Source organism: Megalopta genalis, chromosome 5 (assembly GCF_051020955.1).
Source record: "Megalopta genalis isolate 19385.01 chromosome 5, iyMegGena1_principal, whole genome shotgun sequence".
Lineage (NCBI taxonomy): Eukaryota > Metazoa > Arthropoda > Insecta > Hymenoptera > Halictidae > Megalopta > Megalopta genalis.
The window spans coordinates 10287749-10306917 of NC_135017.1; the positions used below are offsets into that span (position 1 = coordinate 10287749).

General features: G+C 42.4%; 1 protein-coding gene across 6 annotated transcripts in view; it reads left to right on the top strand.

Annotated features, from left to right (window-relative positions):
- heph (polypyrimidine tract-binding protein 1 heph) overlaps positions 1-19169 on the top strand; it is a 492203-nt gene that overhangs the window by 23681 nt on the left and 449353 nt on the right. Inside the window, exon 2 of one of the 6 annotated variants that reach the window (XM_033471509.2) lies at positions 11018-11042. The exons of the other annotated variants lie outside the window; for them this stretch is intronic. Within the exon in view, the coding sequence (XP_033327400.2) occupies positions 11018-11042 (25 nt within the window). The remainder of the gene's footprint in view (positions 1-11017; positions 11043-19169) is intronic. 6 annotated transcript variants of the gene reach the window in all.

A 19169-nucleotide genomic window follows, 5' to 3' on the forward strand; every position in this document is an offset into this window, starting at 1 on the left:
CGTCTAAAGCCTGGAACGAGGTTTCTCATCCACTGTGTTGCGAATAAATTTTTTTAAAGAAATTGATGGACGGGCTCCGAAAGTAGATTCTTCGGGCTTTAAAATGAGCCGAGTTTCATTGTCGTATGATTTTTTTGCTCAAAGTTATAGCTGCTTGAATATCAACAATTTTTTCGAAAATTTGAAACCTCGACAAAAGTAATAGTGTTTTATTTTTCAATTTTATCTGTGCAATTATTTCGTTGATTGTGTTACTGTTTTAACCCTAGCGGTGGCTGGGTCAACTTTAACCAGAGTATTTAAATCATTCGCTTAATTACTTAATTCATGAGTAAAAAACAATAAAATAAATTGCTGTTACATTGGGAAAAACAGGGAGGCTAATAAATCTGCAAGAAATATTTCTTCAAAAATATATTTCGAAGAATTGCTGTTACATTAGAGACAATAGAGAGGGTAATAAATTGCTGAATAAAGCCTAGAATTGTTATAAGCATCGTCGACAGTACCCTTGTGAAAATGGTCCGCCGTTCGAGGGTTAAACAATTCAAGTGAAAAATTGTCCTGTAATGAAATTGATGCATACTTGATTCTTCAAAGTGAATCGTCTATGTCTTCGTACATATACAGGGTATTCCGTTAATTTTTGCACTCAGTTTTTCGAGCACTTCTGTTAATCTGACGAAGCAATGTTTCGAGCGAAAGTTTATCGATTTCTTGTCGGCTACACGATAAAATATGGAATCGTTCTACGCAAATTTATTTCTCAAAATAGATTCGTTTCTCATACGAATATGATAGTACCTTCTAGGTAAACACAAAAGTAGGTACCCGGTTGGCCGCAGAAGGGTTGAAACGGTCACGAGAACGTCTTATCGATTTGTAACCACCGCGGTACGAGATCTGTCGGCGAAAAACGATCGCAATTAATCTTGGCAACTTTTCGGAATTAACTCCGCCACCTAACACAGGATAATCCTTCACTCAGTGGCCGGTCCGGCTCCTTTCATCTCCCTGTACCAGTTGTAATACTTTTTAATAATGAAAATCCCGTCTGGACGGCCCTATAAGACGAGAACAAAAAGGGGCCGCACACGGCCGCCGGCGGAACTTTTTAATGAACGAAAATGTAGCCCACACGCTGGCCTGCCCCGAAAAAAGTAAAGTTAATATCAAAGTTCTGTCTATAACATCGCCAGATTTCGAGACTTAAATCGCCTTAATAATTCCTGCGAGTAGCATCCGGTTCCCGGGCTCCCCGACAGATGGCTGCCGGGCCGTCGTTTCTCCCACTGCTGTCCCTGAAATTGTTTATTACCGATTTTGAAATTTCGAAACTGAAATCAACTGGAACATAATTCTACGATTGTGACAATTAAGCTGAGGATTTTATGCATTCATGGGAAAAACAAATAGATAGGGTATAAATTTGTGAAATGGCAAGAAGGATTCTATAATGTTAATTACAATATGGATTATATCAATAATAATACATCACTAATTATGTCAATGTTAATTATATCAGTAATAATTACATCAATATTAATTGTATCAATAATAATTACACGAATATCAATTGCATCAATAATAATTAGACCAATGTCAATTATATCAATAGTAATTGCACCATTGTCGAGTTATCATGAATTATTTAAAGTAACAATTTATTTCTATTTAGTTTCAGTTTTTACAGTCATCTTGGAAAACTTCTATTTTGCATGAAGATCAGCAATATAATAATAACGTAAACACTGCAAGGTTATTTTTATTATTATTATATAGTTATTAGTTATATAATCATACAATAATAATTATTATATATCAATTGGGAGTAAGAAATGAAAGGAAAAGAAGCAGGGAGTGTTATTGTTCACTGACATGCGTATTTTTTACTGATCAAATTTATTAGGTTAATTTATAGTAACTTCATAATTTCCTTCACTTGCCTTCTTAACATTCTAACATTAGCGGATTGCATTTCAAGACACGAGTCAGGGTTTTCGGAAGTGTGACTCACGTCACTACGATTCTAACCCACCGAAATGTCGAATAAAGGCTCATCGAACGAATAATGATCAGCTCGACTAGCAAATTACCGAATCACGATTAATTATTCATCCCTCGCTTCGATTCGAATATAATCTCCTTCGAACAAGGACCAACGCCGATCACGGTAAAAGGCGTGCTGGTTTTTAGTAGAATCCCGGCGAGTCTTCTGGAGGCTTCGTTGCTCCAGGGGTAGCCTATCTAGGCTTCTGTCATCGGCCACACTGGTTTCTGTCTCACGACACGGTTCTCCACGTACACGCCAGGCCGCGCGACCTGTGCGCGTTTGTGTGCGGCAAACCTGATGCCAGATTGAAATTCGAAGTAGCTACTTCGATCGGGCTGCGTTTGACATATCCGTAGCGACTTGGAACCACACTGTCCCCGCCTTCGCCGGTAGACGTCTTTGTCTCGAACTTCCCCCTGTCTCCATCGTTCATTCTTCGCGTCAATTTGAAAGTCGATATCCTGTTGCGGATGCCAACGAGCCCCGCGGTTCGATTTTTCCCGTCGTCGTTCCACCGAACCAGACGAAGAATCGACCTGTCCGACGGAATTTCTTCTGGCGCGGACCGCGTCCGTTCGCGGTCGAACGAGGTACAGTAAATTCTCTCCGTTTGTCCCACAGCTTGTAAACAAAAATTGGGCAATTTGGGATGAGCAGATACGATTGCTCGAGCCTTGCGGCGCAGCTTTATAGTTATTTCTGCGAAGCTCCAATGTAGTAAATTCTCCCTAATTTTGGGAGAATTTTACAGCTTGGAAACAAAAATGGACAATTTGGGAAGAGAAGATACGATTACAGCAATTTCTCCCTAATTCGTGCTGAAATTGCGCTCAAAAGTGGATAATTTTAGAAGAGGACGTACGAATTTTATAATTGTTGACAATCGGTAATTATATAAATAAGTCGTCTACTATTTTAGTCGAGGTTTCAAATTTTCGAAAAAATTGTTGACGTTCAACTAGCTATAACTTCGTGGAAAAAAATCATACGACAATGAAACTAGGCCCATTTTAAAGGCCGAAGTGTCTACTTTCGGAGGCCGTCCGTCAATTTCTTTAACAAAATTTATTCGCGACACGGTGGATGGGAAACCTCGTTCCAGACTTTATACGAAATTTCCAACCTTCGAAACATCGACGATATTCAAAATACTGTAACTTCGTGTATAAAAATCGTAGAACAACGAAACTAAACTCATTTCAAAGCCTGAAATCTCTACTTTTACGGTGTATAATTCATTTTCGCCGAAAAAATTGTTCGGAGACACAGCACGCGGAAAGCTGTGACAATTTATCGACGAAGTAGAAACGAGTCATTTATGGAATCTTCGAATTAGAATTCTCCCTAATTGACGCTCAGATTGCGCACAAAAATGAACAATTCGGGAAGAGGAGATACGATTATTCGATCCTTGCGTCTCGTTTTTATAGTTGTTGACAATCGGTAACTATAAAAACGAGCCGCAATGCTCGAATAATCGTATCCCTTGTTCCCAAGTTGTCCATTTTTGTTTGCAATCCGAAAGACAATTTCAGAGAATTTACTAAAACACCGAGCGCCGATCGGGGCCTATCTCCGCCTCATTTGCGACGGCAGGAAAGTTCTACCGCGGCTCATTAGCGACGCTAATGTCCGAAATGCTCTTCACATCTGTCCCGAACAAACAGCCGATACTGGGACAAAGTGATTCGCTCTCGCTAATGGCTTTCGCGGAAACTTTTCTCTGGATAAGAATTTCGACACCGGGAATTATCCTGCCTGCTCGACATCTAACCTGTGTCACATCTACGTCGCTCATAAGTGAATTACTGACCAAGAAAGATCAAGATGAGACGATGCAGTTAGCTGGAGATTTCGCGCGCGTACAATTTGGGCAGTTAATCCAGTTCTTATGCGGATGAGTCTGAATTTTAATGCTGGACTTGCACGGAAACGGTGTGAACACTGTCTATAATGAGCAGACTGCGGATCTTTATGCGAAATCAAAATTTTCTAAGTCGACTGTGCGAAACAGAGATGATACTTAGCTTAATTTTTGCTTTTGATGATTTGAATAGGTCAACGATGATGCAACATTGTTCTTTAATACTACCAGCGTCTTCGCAATCTCTTATTAAGTTTATTAATTTTTGACATAAATGCGTAGAATCCGCAGTTTAGTAATGAATAGTGACTTAAGACTTGATCTAAATTCTATGTAACACAAATCGAGTCTGAACATTATACTTGGTGGTGGTCTTAATAACATCTAATTTAGTCTAAACTCTTATATGTACTATACTCCTTCTGTATATGATACTTTACTATAGTTTATGAGTTTACTGAGTTTATATATATACTATAGTATCACTACAGTATTACTACAGTTCTGTTAGAGTTTAGTACATAATTTAACCAATAGCTGCTATAACTAATCTTTGGTTTAACTCAACCTTGGTTTAATCAAAATCTGACTTGATTCAACTTTGGTTTAACTCAACTCTGGTTTAACTGAACTCTGATATAGTTCATCTCTGGTTCAACTGAACTCTAGTTTGCCCTAACCATAGTATTTTAGGAAAAATGCTGTATCCATCACTATGAAATTCGTGTGCTTAATCCAGACCTAACGAAGACGAAGCTATAGTCCGACAGATACCGAACAGAAACCTGGAAGCCGATCGACGAGCCCGGATTGTTTCGCAGCGGCTTAATCGACCAACAAAGGATTTAATCATTATAAAATTCGTCGGTTCCAATGAATAAACCGCGCCGGTTCTTTGTTCCCTCGGAATTGGAATCGTTTCCGCGACGCATTTATTGTGCGGTCGGGCCGCGGCGAAAAAAGGGGAATAAGTTTCGTTTCAATTAACGTGCATCGGCCGCATCACTCACCGGAACGGCGATCGTTACTGTGGAGGGCGGACGCAACCGGTTCAATTAAAAGAAAACAAGTGGAAAACAAGTTTCGTTCTTGGCTTACGGCGCCGTCCGGCACTGGAAATGAAATATTCCGGCGAAGAAAATTCTGCGCGACGACACGTTTAACCGACAGACGTTTTAACTCCTCGTCAATGGCCTGTATCATCCGATTGCTTTTCATACTGTCACTGCGTTTGACCAGGCGAAATTCCATTGCCGCGGGCCTGATGTTTTAATCGTACTACGATCCTACGCACTAGCGTTTTTATTAAATTTCTGATTGATGGAAAATATCTACGTGTTTGAAGGCTAGTCCAGTCAACACGTTCTCGGTATTGTAAGAATCGTCAATATTCGGGGTGTTGTGATTTTCTTCAGGAACATTGTACAGCGATGGTTCGGAACTCGTTTTGAAGCTTGAACCCTGTTCTTTCACAGACCCGTGTTCGTTTGTTTCATATGTTTCTGTGCACTCCATGGCGGAGTCGTAATTGAGGTCCCTTTTTACGTAAAAAGTGGTACGAATTGCCAAGTCTGTACAAACTTTAGAAAATTTTTTTGGAGACCGAAGCTACCGTAGATTTATAGCCCGAAGTCTGCCTTTTCCGACGGATCCTCAAAACATGATCTACGATTTTTTTTGACCGTTTTATAAACCAGAAACGTAGAACAAGTTCGATAGTATAAAACTATATAGTGCATTCGACGTAACTACACCGTAAATGGCACAATCTTAATTCGAAGTGCGATAAAACGGTACTAAAAAATCGTAGATCGATATTTTTAGACCCGTCGCAAAGCTGAGACTTCAATCTTCAATTCCACGTAGTGTTGGTTCATAAAAAAATTTTTCAAGCTCGGTAAATCTGTTGGAATTTGTAAAATTGTCAAAAGCGACCATTTTTACTTTCGCATTAATTTTCTCAGTGCAAAAATTTTTTCCGAGAAAGCACCGTACGGATTGTTAAAGCAGAGGTCCAACCCTTTAAAAAGAGCTAAGGTAGATCGTTGTACGATTTTTTTTCACAAGGTTACAACGGTTCAAAGATGGACCCTTTTTTATGCAAGATTTCCTTATCCCTATCCTTATACTGGGGACACACTGCTCGTTCAAATCTCAATAAAACTACTAAAAAAAATCGTAGATCACATTTCGAGATGTCATTTCAAAGGAGAGACTTCGATCTTTCATTCCGTGGTAATTTCAGCCCTGAAGAAAATTTTTTAAAGTTTGTACAGACCTGTGAAGTCGTAGTTCTTTTTTTGTTCTATAATACAAGATAATGAAATGGTTAGATTCGATGGTAGCCTCCCAAAGGCCGATTGGCACCGAGGAGAGGTCACGAAAACCGTTTTCAAGGCACAGCTGTCGGTCTCTTTTGTCCTAGGCGAATCAGGAATCACAACTGTTCCGCTCCGAAGCTTTTACGTCGGCCAAGTATCCGGCGGCCGGAAGAGAGCTATCGGCTCGGGCAATTAGACAGCCCGGTGTGCTTACCATTCGATCAATCCCTAATTACATTTGCCTGTAGCTGCTGCATCATCCCGCTCCAACTTGGACCCGACCAAGCTCTGCAGCTACATGCGTGATCACGCGGCCGTTGAGCCGTGTGTGAGTGAAAGCACGTATGTATCGGGTGTTTCTGGAATCGACGACCAAGTCGCTGGTCTCATTCATCACTCGCATAGAAGACACAGCCTCGTCCTGGTCAGATTCTGTGCTGTGGTCTCATCAGTATGTACGGAATGAACCGGCTGCGATTGGCCGAACAGTTTTGGAATACCTTATGCCCCTCCAGCATCAATTCCGCCCGTTATCGCCATAATCGCACGCGTCTATCTACGCGTGCGACCGTTCGCCGGTGTGCGTGTTTGTTTCGGCGTGTGTTTGCTTGTTTAAACGTCTGCTCTTCGCGCGTGCGTCCGGCTGTTTGCGTTAGTTAGTTAGCACACGGAAGCGCGGACCAATTCGAAAAGAGTCCGAAAACGTTTATGTAGAAAAATTGGGTGGCGGTATACGGGAATTGACAATTTTCAAATTGAATATGGCACGCACCGATCGCGACTAATATAACGTCTCTATTTCCGATCGTTTATTTGACAGCGTTTTTATCGTTCGCTGTGTATGGCTCCGTAGTTATTTGGCGTAAAATAATTTCATCGCTGTAAGGACAACGAGGGCGCAGCTAGAAAGCAATATCGCGTTCTCCCACTCGCCGGCGAAGCATTTCAAAATTAATTTGTTGCTTTACATAGTTTCCAGCTGGAAGTGTCTGCCAGACACTGAGGGATTCCTGCGTCTGTGATGGAGCGATGTCGGGGGCGAACTTTTTTCAATAAATGCCTTCGTTTTCTGATTATTCGGAACTGCCTTCGGACGCTTTGTGCTCCGGAATGATGCAACTCGTTGGACACAACGAGCGAACCGTTCGAAAGTTTCTCCTTATACCGTGCCGTCGGAACTGAAATCGATGTCGAACAGAATACCGGATAACTAAATAAAATCGCGCACGCTCGAGACGTCAGAATTTGCGTGACACTAATCCGGAACAGAACACGTTACACCGAATCGAGCTTCAGGTCAGAGCTGGCCAGAAAGTAGTCCGATATCAATACAACTCCTTGCTTAGCAAGATTTTTTCTCAAAAAATAGCTTATGTACATCGAAAATACAGAGTTTACCCTTTAAAATGAGCCGAGGTACATCGTTGCATGATTTTTTTCCACAAAGTTACAACACTTCAAAGATGAACCTTTTTTTACTGAAAATTCACAGAGCTTTATTCTAGTGCTACATTCAACCTTTCATTCGAAGCTTGGTAAAACAGTTGAAAAAAATCGTAGGTCAAACTTTTGCATGTCGTCGTAAAGAGGAAGCTTCAGTCTTCATGTTTACGGTAGTTTCAGTCTCGAAGAAAATTTTTCGGAGTTATTACAGATTTTTCAATTCGCAGTAGTTTACAGTAACACTGAACACGCAATAGCAATTTTTTGTCTTCATCGAAATGTTTAATTGTCATTAGTTCGGTAACGGTTTTGGCGTCCGCATAAAGCCACCGTGCCTCTCGAATTGTATCAGAACGTGTGGACGATCCGCAGTCTCATTGGGACGAAGCTGTAGAAGTTGGCAAGCACAACTGTCGCTGGTTCGTTTCATCGAACTCCGCTGGTTATTGATTGTGTCTAGAATCACGCGGGATTATTTGTAACGTTATGCAGCTCTCAAATTGCAAGTGCAAACATGGCAGACCATTCCGAAGCCTGTAATGGACGTGCAATATTAGGTAGCTCGGATCGCGGCGCAGCCAGGAGCGTATGAACAGAAATTCGGAGGCTATTTCTGATCAACAGCTACGCGAAATTATTCAGCAAAAATCTCGCCATGGTTTCCGCGAACATTAAACCTACCAGACATATCAAATGACCGCTTTTTAAACTTTCTGCAACATTTTTATATTCGACGTTTTCGCTTTTACTCAACTCACTGCACGATTTTTTCTATAATCTATAGCTACACTACATTTTTCAATATCTATCTCTCTTCCACTTTCGTTTTCTTTTTCTGCCGATAGTGAAATGATTTCCAGGCTCTTCGAAATTTCGATCGATTTTCTAGACCTCGATATCGATTTGTCTTTTGCACTTTTCCGTAGAGTTTTCTTATTTAGGGTAGAGGAGCCAATTATTGTGCACTGTTGGCAGCCTTCAGGAGTTTTCGCTGCTAAACACAACCTTAGCAATTTAAATGAGGGACTTAAGGACTTCAAGGTAAATTTCAAAGTTTCTTTCGTCGATAGAAATTTTCTCTTGACACAAGAATCGAATCTCCTTTGAATAATAAAAGAAAGAAAGAAATGTTTCAGTTATCGTGCACAGTAAATGAACTACCGGAATTGCAACTAAAAACAAAAATTCGAGTAAATCAAATCGTTTTACCAATCCAATTAACGTTGTAATACGTAGAATGATTTGTTCTACTGAATATTGATCTCCATTCGTTCAATATTTTCATAAGCTTTTTCATAAGATTTATAGAAAATTTCGCAAACTCAGTATCAAAAAATAGAAATAATTTTTGTAGTACTTTACGAACTTCCGTGTCCTATATGTTTAATTTAAACAAACAAGTAGCTGATTTTAAATAAAGAAATTTGATATATCTTGTACGACAAATATAAAGTTAATTATGCTTGAAAATAAACAAAAGGCAGAGTAATTGGTTACTCCACAGTAACTGGCTCCGCTACCGTATTGTACAGCAGCATTTTGGAGCGATTTGTGATGCAGGTAACTGATAGTGCGAATGAAAAATGCATGCAGAACATAGTCGAGATATAGTTCTTTCACGAACGCCCTCAAGGACGATCGGCCGTGGTGGTTCGGTGCCAAAAATGTTGCACGGCAGGGGCACACCTATTCGTGTGTTCGCTGTCGCTCTAAGTCGGGACTCCCATAAGCGTCTTGTGGTCGCCTCAGAAGGGGAAGCCCGGCTCGCGTTATCGTGAGGCAACAGGCAGCCGTTCGCAAAGGGTTGATAATGCGGCAGTCTGCTGACTAATTAGAATTCGTTCCCGGCGATACGTAATCTCGTTAAGAAAATTCAGCAAAGCAACGCACACCGCTGCAGTTTCGTATCGAAAAACCGGCCTGCGAGCAGTCGGGTCTAAGCTGATATCGAGGCCAGGCCTAGTAAGTGGTTCGATCGCACTTAGATCGGACGGTAATCTCAGCATAATTATTGTCCGACCGAACTCGAGCCGAACTACTTGCGAATCTTCCGGCTTAAGCAGTCGTGAAGCAGTTGCCTCGTGCACCGAGGCAAAAGCAATGTGGCGTTTCGCGCAACGAAACGTCGCTACTGTTTTCTATAATCATAAAAACTGTGTATTTCTCATCCGGTAATTTTCCAGGCCAGAATGAAAGTGAAATGTTTGTTCGCCGGTGTAGAATGCGAACGCTCGAGGGCCGCAGACCGCCTGACGATATTATAAGGAATTCCGAGGATTGACGATTTTTGAATTTCGAATAAAGAACACTGAGAACAGAATCACATTGGTCTGGCTTATTCCTTTGTACCTTTCCATTGGTTGTTTTAAAGGGAGCCCTTTTTCCAGCGGCGAATGAAAAGGAGGGAAGAGCTCGCGACGCAACAGAGGAACATTCTCTATCCATCACATATTCGATCACTTCATCTCTAAATACTATTTTTACCCACTTCAAACCCACTTTCACCCGCTTTGTATGTCTCTGCCGCCCATTTTCTCTCTCTCTCTCTCTCTCTCTCTCTCTCTCTTTCTCTCTCTTTCTATTTTTCTATATCTCTCCACAAGCATTTACAGTGGAGGACAAATACATGTGGACACACTTTAAAGCAGTATAACTTTTTTAAAACTGGACCAAATGATTCTTTGATTTTTAATGACTTCGGAGGGACTAATTCACTGGACAATGATCAATTTTTTCAATTGGTGCGATACATTGAAAAGACGCATTTTTTATATCTTCGTTCCAGGTTCAGATGAAAAAGTCACGAAACGTGAATTCTTTCTTTTCTTTTTATCATTCCAAGTACAGTAAATTCTTCCTGATCGACGCTCAGATTGTGCACAGAAATGGACAATTTGGGCAGAGGAGATACTATTATAGTTACCAAATGCCAAAAATTATAATAACGAGCCACAATAATCGTATAATCGTATCTCCTCTTCCTAAGTTGTCCATTTTTCAGCACAATCTGAGCGTCAATTAGGGAGAATTCATTGTAACAGCAAAATTAAAAGAAAGTATTTTAGCGATTGTAGAGTAAACTGGTCCTTCTGTCATGTAAAAAAGAAAAAGAGGATTCAAAGTCATTTTAGCCAATTTTGTAAAAGTTATAATTTTTCAAATGGTGTCCACACACACACATATATTTGTCCCACGCTGTACGTATACCCGTATATTATGTTTGTAGTGCGTAACCACATTATTTACCGACTTTTCTCACCTGCTTCTCACCTTATATCTATCTGTATTTATGTGTACGTTTTTTCTAACTCTTCTCTTTTCTGTTTTACTTTACAGAGATACTCTGCACAGCGGGCAAAAGGTACGAGCTCCCCTACATTTACAGATTTTGTGTTAGTTCGACTATAGTTCTTTCAACTCTGCCCTGTCTGCCTCTCTTTCTCTCTTATTTTTCTTTCTCTATCTTATTCCTTTGTCTCTACGTCTATATTTCTACTACCCTTCTATGCCTGCCGTTCATCTTTCTTTCTCTCTCTCTCTCTCTCTCTCTCTCTCTCTTTATCTTTCCGATTCTCATTCTGTCCAATCACACTTTCAACATCTTTACAAAACACTCTCAAGTATGCTCAAAACAAACAGTCTTTTATTTCGAGGAGAGACAGGATATACGAGGCGCGATAAATCGTCTTGACGAGGTTAAACTGTAAAGTACACTCTGTCTGAACGGTCCTCGGAATAATTGGGGCCACCGGTGCTCAGATATCGTGGCCATAGTGCCCGGAAAAATTTCTTACATTGCCCGCAACAAGATCTTTGAGAATCGTGGTGGGTCGAGCCCAAGTGGTTCTTGATCGAACTGTGTTTGTTCACATTATGGTTGTTCCTCTGAGGATCTTGCTTTAACTATTCCGAGGGAAACGGCACTGTAGACAGAGGAGAGCTTCGATCGTTTGATTGTAATTGTCTCGGGAAATTCTCTTTTGCCTTTCACTGACGTCCGCCAACCCTGTAAATGACGATACGTACCTGCACCCCCAAAAAAGTCACTATCATCTGCCTTCAGCCTTCTCCGATCCACGTAAGTAGATTTTTTTTATTTCTTTTATTTACTGCACATTTTATGTCACTCAGCTTTCGCTTCTCGAGACGACCGGTATCAATCGAACCTCGCAGCTCCGAGCTGCACACCCGAACCGTATCTCAGTGAATTTTTACAGAATTTTTTGGAAGATCCAGACGTGCCGAGACCATGCGGGGTCAAATTAACCGCTCTGCGATTTTAACATTTTGTTAGTCAGAAGCGGAGGCAAATTTTTATGTCTTCATTACTGATAATAAATCGTTCACGTTTAGAACATCGATGTTTCCTTTATCGAGGTCTGTTCTTATTACAAAAAAAGAAAACGACGGAACGTCATTTCTACATGTATCCTTATTGCAATTATTACTTATATATTTGTAGATGGATCGTGCTTAGAGTATAGTTAACTCCTCATGGTCCACGGCGTCACTTCTTCCCACCTGATTCGCGGAAGTTTGAAATTCAAAGCCATATTATACTGTTTTTTTATGGCAAGTTGTTAACAAAGGGTTCAACCCGTTGATAAATAAAGTTATTATTATTACTAAAACAATTATTTAGGGCACAAATGATCTGTGAATATGAAGTGTGACGAAAATGATAAGGCAAGGGATCATGTCAATTTTTTAAATTGAATATCCTAGGGTTCTGAATTTTGGCAGCAACGGTTCTGCGAGAACCGAAGCGAGTCTCTCGTCGCGGATATATTTATTCCGACCGATTCTCTCGTGCGCTCCGATAAGATCGAGGGTACACCATCGACACGTTGCGAAACGAAGGGGTGGGGGCGTCCGGGCAGGGGTCGGAAGGGAAGGGTGGTTTTCTCGGATCGATTCTCGAGTCGTTGAGCCCGACGTAAAAAGGGGTGAAACGCGGGCGGCGGGTACGTGGGATGTTCGAAATGTAAAACGCTCCGAGAGAATACAGTTTATTTCTAGTTGCTTTCCAGCTGGTTACCCAAGTAAATCGGTATCCGCGTACAGCGAACGTAATACCCAGCTTTCCCGGGAACGTCCGGATATCCGATTATATCCGGCCATGGTGGTTTCTCAAGGGGCATTTGAAATTTAAATACGATTCACCGTCTTCTGCTGTTCGATCCCCTCTGTCCCCTTTCCGGGCTCCTCCACTCTTTCACGGATACCGGGGCTCTGACATGCTATAGACCTATTGTTAAGTGATTCGTTCGTTTTTCCGCGACGGGTCTCTGTGAGATCGCGAACACTGCTGGAAACTTTTTCCCGCATGGGCTCCATTCCCCCCCTCTCTCTCCGAACGACGTATCAACCACCGTCTTCCGGATCACGCACTCTGCTTCCCCCGGATAAATAAAATTGTTCGGTGACCCCGTTGAAACTGTAATCCTCTCGTGGCGCGGCGCCCCGTTCAAAAGATGTTTAAATAATCCAGTTTCCTTTTGCGAGCGCGCCGTGTCGCGTGATTTAAGGGCTCGCGTGGTTTGTTAATCGGTATAAACTGCGGAACCCGGCCACGGAGAGGGGCTAAACCGTGCAAAGGAAGACCGAAAGGCCAGCTGGTTACCGCCCGCTGTAATTCGACGAATATTCCCGTAAGTCGCGGCTTTCGTTCTCAAGCCCGTGTAACGGGGATTCGAACACTTGCCACGCCAGAATTTCCCCGGATATTTCCAAAATTCCACATGGTACTTAACATGTCTTAATTGGGGACTTTGTGGACTTAGCGGTGGCCTATTCTCTGAACTCCGCGGCACGGAATAGCTCTCGCCCGAAAAGATTGGGAATTAAGGGATGTAGGTTTGTCGCGGACTCTCGTTCGGAGTGTTGGCTGATCTGCTGCTTAAGTGTATCGTCGATGGACTTCTCGGTTGTAGCCAGATGTAGCCTGGGTCTGGATAATCTGGTCTAGAAAATAGCTTAGGGATATTATGGTTTTAGTTTAGGTAGACTAGGCCCTTATGGTCTGAGTCTGGATAGCTGGCTGTTGAAAGTAAGGTAGAGATGGGATTAATTCCTTCGTGACTAATTTCTCTCGTGAGTAATTTCTCTCACGTTGTCCCTCAGCTTGGGAACGAAAATGGACAACTTGTCACACACCTGGAGTCGTATCTACTGTTCCCAAGTTCTGCATTTTTGTTCACAAGCTGAGGGACAATGTGATAGAAATTATTATATTCTGAGACTGGGAGTAGCTAGAATTAAGGAGTACCTAGCCTGGGCCTAGGCAGTTTAAGGACTACCCAGTCCGAGTCTAGATAATTTGGGACTAGGTAGTCTGAGTTTATTTAGTCTACAATTAAGTGACCTGTTTTAGTCTTAATCTGAGTAGTTAGACTGCGATCAAATAATCTGGGCTAGTCCTAGTCTGACTTCAGTTAGCCTAGATCTAAGTAGTCTACAACTAAGAAGTCTAGGAGTAGGTAGTCTTGAGATAGATAATCCGGTATTAAGTGTTCTTATTTCTCGAGGCCTTGATCAGCAGAAATATCATCGAATCCTCGTAATATTTGAACTACAAATTAAGACAGGGTTAATCCTCGAGCTATTATCTGACTCCCCAAGTAGACTAAGTTTAGTTAGTCCACGATTAAGTGACCTGTGTTAGCCCTAATCTGAGTTCAGTTAGACTGCGATCAAATAATCTGGGCTAGACCTAGTCTGACTTCAGTTAGCCTAGATCTAAGGAGTCTACAATTAAGAAGTCTACAACTAAGAATCCTACAATTAAGTAGTTCAGAACTAAGTAGCCTAGGAGTAGGTAGTCTTGAGATAGATAATACGGTACTAAGTGTTCTTATTTCTCGAGGCCTTGATCAGCAGAAACATCATCGAATCCCCGTAATACCTGAACTACAAATGAAGACAGGGTTAATCCTCGAGCCGCTATCTGGCTCCCCAAGTCGGCTAATTCGGAGAGTCGTTGCCAGGGGGCAACAGGTACTAATTATTCAGCAGGATCGACGGATGCGAACGATTTGTTGTAGCACAGGTCGCGGTTCGTTCGAACCCAGTGCGCAGCACGGCCCGAGAACGGTCTGGTATCGTCACGGTTCATCAGAACGCATTGACACATCTCGTCGATATTTCATGTGACGCAGCGTTGCCGCGTTTAGCGGCGGCCTCGAGTGCACGGTACGAAACGCACCGGGACCTGTCCCACCTGATTACCGATCGTTCGTTGCGCTCTAATCTTCGTCCCTTTGCCGCGATCACTTAGTATAGCCAGCCGGCAATAACCGTCGCCAGTTCCCCGTGGCTCATCCCGGGGCCACGGTCTTTGTCCCCTTTTGTCGAGCCTCGGCTCTCTCGACCTGGAACTGCTGCATCGAATCCTCGAAACCCACGATTAATCTCCTCCAGTTGTTAATTAACTGTTTGATGTTGGACCGCGTCCACTTGGCCGTTCCGGTGGCGCGGCGCCCGATGTTTATACTCGATCGGTGTTCGGAGGATCTATTAATCCCTCGGCTGCTGTTCCGTGCCTACGTCGACGGTGGTCAGCAATTTTGTGAGATCGACGGGCGTCGAGCACGTTAAACATTCTTTAGCGTCTTTCTCGAATACCTCGAGTTTGGTTACACGGCTGACAAAGTATCCCGACACTGCTGCTTTTGCTCCCGGAGTTAATCATTTGGCTGGTCATGTTCGACTGCGAATGGAACTCAACGATTTGCGAATAATAGTCGTACGATGTCAACGGAGAGATGGCAATTTAAGTTCACCTTCGGGCAAGTTACAGAGACAATCAGAAGTTACCTTTAAACAAGTTCGAACTAGCTGGGAACGTTCTTCGAAAAACGAATAAGAGCTACGAGAGAAATAATTCAAGAACAACTTGGAACAAGTTATAATAGCCTTAAAACGTTCGCGGAGAAAGGTCTTGTGAAAGGAACACGGGGAGCAGTTGAAATGCACCTTGTGAAACGTTCATTGAGTATGGTTTTTATGCGAGGAACAAGAGAAACAATCAAAGGCCTCTTGGAACAGGTTAGAACCATTTTAAAACGTTCATTGAGAAAGGTCTCGTAAGAGGAATATGAGCCAAGAAACAAGTTGGAACTAGATAGAACAACCTTAAAACTCAACATAAATATATTGGTTTATGGTGTTTATTAATAAATAATATTCAATACTTCCTGCTATAACGAAGGATCTTCTTCATATGATCAAACAATTCTAACTGGAAATTTCATTTCTGTTCCCATCTGAACACATGATGCGAGCACGTTGTTGAAAAGGGTTCAACATTGAAATAGACCCTCTTCAAAGGTTCCGCAACATTATTGGATCCGAGCTTTCGACCATAGCAAATCCTCCGAAATTATCCCTCAGCATGTAAACAAAAATGAATAATCGTATCTCCTCTTCTCAAATTGTCAATTTTTGTTTACAAGCTGAGGGAGAATTTGAGAGAATTTATACTGCATTTGTGTGCTTATAATTATGACCGGGAGTGGCCATAGTTTGTTACCAATACCGCGCTGATTCGCATCTGCCTTCACCGGTCCACTCGAACGGCCGCGCCAGGCCGAGGGCAAAACGATCGGGAAATTTGGTGTTCATTAACGGCGGAAGAGACCGACGCATTCAGTTTGCTCACCGGTCGTCGAAAGCCGATCTCCTCTTCGCAAGCAAGCGAAACAGACCAGCAAGGAGGTCTGCGGGGGAACACGAGAAGCTTAACGGACATACGTCCACCTTCGCACAGGAGCTGTGTATCGCCAGATAATTTAGGTCAGCTTAGGTTGGCCTGTCGGGGTCACGTCCGTGCTCGGGGATGATCCCTTCCCCTTGATACACAACAATAGTCATTAGCGCGTCAGACATGACGACGACACCTCACGAGGCTTTCGAAGAAGATGACGGCCGGGATGACAGGCCGTTGATGGAGCTTTATACAAAGGACACAACGGGCTCTCGCAGTGCGAATGTGACTTGTCTAGACTGATATGTCCGGCAAGATGGTCGCCAGGCTAAAGAGCATAGCTTTCCATAAACAGAAACCCTTTCTCCGAGGCTTCGAGCTTACGCCGAGTTATTGTTCATTCGATCCTCTTGATTAAACTTCGTGAAAATAATCAGGGATCTTCTATTAGGTATTGTACAAGGCTGCGAATTTTTGTAGAATTTTTGAGCGTTGCGTGGATCCCAATATTTCGAGGGATTGATTAGATTTTAAGGTAATGTCCAGGCTACGCCGCTTTGGATGACAATCATAATAAAGTTTTTATAGAAAATTTAATTGTAATTTAAAATTTCTATTTAAATTGCTGTTAGAAATCGACTAAAATTGAAACTACTTATGAAATTCTATTATATTATATAATTATTCAAATTTATATTAGAAATTTATAATACAAATTCATTATAATTGAATTTTATATTTGAAATGTGTCATAATTAACCCGCATTATAATCACGAGATATTATAATCACCTCCATTTAAAAACAATTAATTTGAATTTCTGTTAAAAATCTATCACAATTTAAAATTTCTCTCCAAATTGCTATTAGCAATCTACTAAAATTATCAGTTCTATTAAAAATCCATATTATATATAACTCAAATGTACATGGTGTTCTATACAGCATGAGACGCGCCTACGAATTTTTAGAGAATTTCCCAGCGAATATTAGTTGTCGCGCGAGGTCTGTGCTAGGTCGAACCGGACCCTCGAAACTCAGCGCAGCAGCCGAAATGTGATTAGCTGGTTAATTAGCAGTCAAAGACGGTCGTAGATCCCGGGGGCTGTTTTGCATGCTCCGTGGTCAAGGTAAGATTTGCGTATGCGCATTTCGAGCCCGGACTGAATCTTTCATGAAGTCGTCCTGCTCCTTTTAACGTCTGTAGCGGTGCATAGAACGCTGATGTGATCTATGGTGACCCTATGCATAATGTGCATACGTGAGCACGGCTAAGTAAAAACCCTTACGGAATGCCGTATCTTCAAACATGAGATGCGATCTCTGTATATTGTGCCCGCGAGGCTTTGGGATCGACCCGGAATGATCGAACGTGGATCCGCGGCGGAAAACCTCGGCTGTGTTTTTGCGCTAGTCGCCGCCGATCGATTACGATTATTTTTCGTACGGCACAATATAATCCTCCTCGTCAGCGCAGGCTTCATCCATTAACGATGACGCGGAATCTTCTTACGACGGAATTACCCGGGCCCTCGAAGGGCGCGCGCGCGCGCGCTCTTCTCCTCGAACACGTTCCATTAAGCGAAAAGACGCCGGCCCCGTTCCCTTTATATACAATTATAATATCCTGCATTATTAAGCCACTTTCGTCTTGTTCGCGTTCCTCAAAGTCTCGTGTCGCATATTTGCCCGCCTAACGAGGGCGCATGTCCTCGAGACAAATAACGTCCGACGACGATATCTCGACTTTTCATGGGAATACACTCGAGGCGTCCCTGCCCCATTCTGCGCCGTCCCTCGCCCCGTCCTCCGGCACAATCGTTTACTCAACCTACGCAGAGGGCTCGCCAAGCTGAAGGGTTGAACGGCTGTCTTAATCCGGGCTAGCGCAGACCCCCTGATCGGCCCCGTCGAATGAACACTGAACACTTTCGTTAAAAAATACTTCACACATAGTTATCCTTATTTGTGATGTTTCATATTTCGAGGGTGAAAAGAGCATTCAAAGTTGAGCGGTGAAAATCGTGTTTTAAATACGACTACTCCACAACCACAGTGCTTATTTATGGTTCTAAATTGTTGATGAAAATTTACGTTATCTTCAGGGAATCGGAAGATTGTCTGTGCTTAATAATTACTGTTAAACGAAGAAATGGGCGAACAGTTAACGTGAGATAAATAGAAATCCATTGGATGCGTGTTAGGCAGTTTCAGGAGCGTAAAATTGGGGCACAAAGAGGTTGCCGGCAGGAGGGCCGGCTTAGATAAGCTTACGGGTCACAAAACTCCAACGACTAATTCTGTCGTCTTTCACGGTCGCGTCGCCGTTGTCTCTCAACGCCACTTTCAGCGGCGTACAAACAATCTTGGCGCAAAATTACTCCTCGCCGTCTTTACTACGGCTTCGCCCGGCATCGTTATTTGTCGAGGAAGATCGTGAGGGCGAGCCTGCTGGTGCGGAAAATGAAACGCGTCTTCTGGAGCAGCTCCCCCGGAAACTGTTCGAGTGCGTACGCTCGCGAACTCTCGATCAACGCCGATCGACTTCGTAATCTGCGATGCTTGATTTTGCCTGGATATTGGACGTCTATCTTTCAAGAGTCTACTTTACCAGAGTTAAGTTTATATTATGTTGTATTTGTTGTGAGGCCAAGCTGGTCCTAGATTGGATTTATGTTTGGTGTGACTGAGTCAGTTTCAGGATCAGGACAGAATTAAATTAGGTTGTGTTGGGTCATTTCGAGTTAGCTCTAGGTGAAATTAAGTTATCTAGATTTAAGTTTAG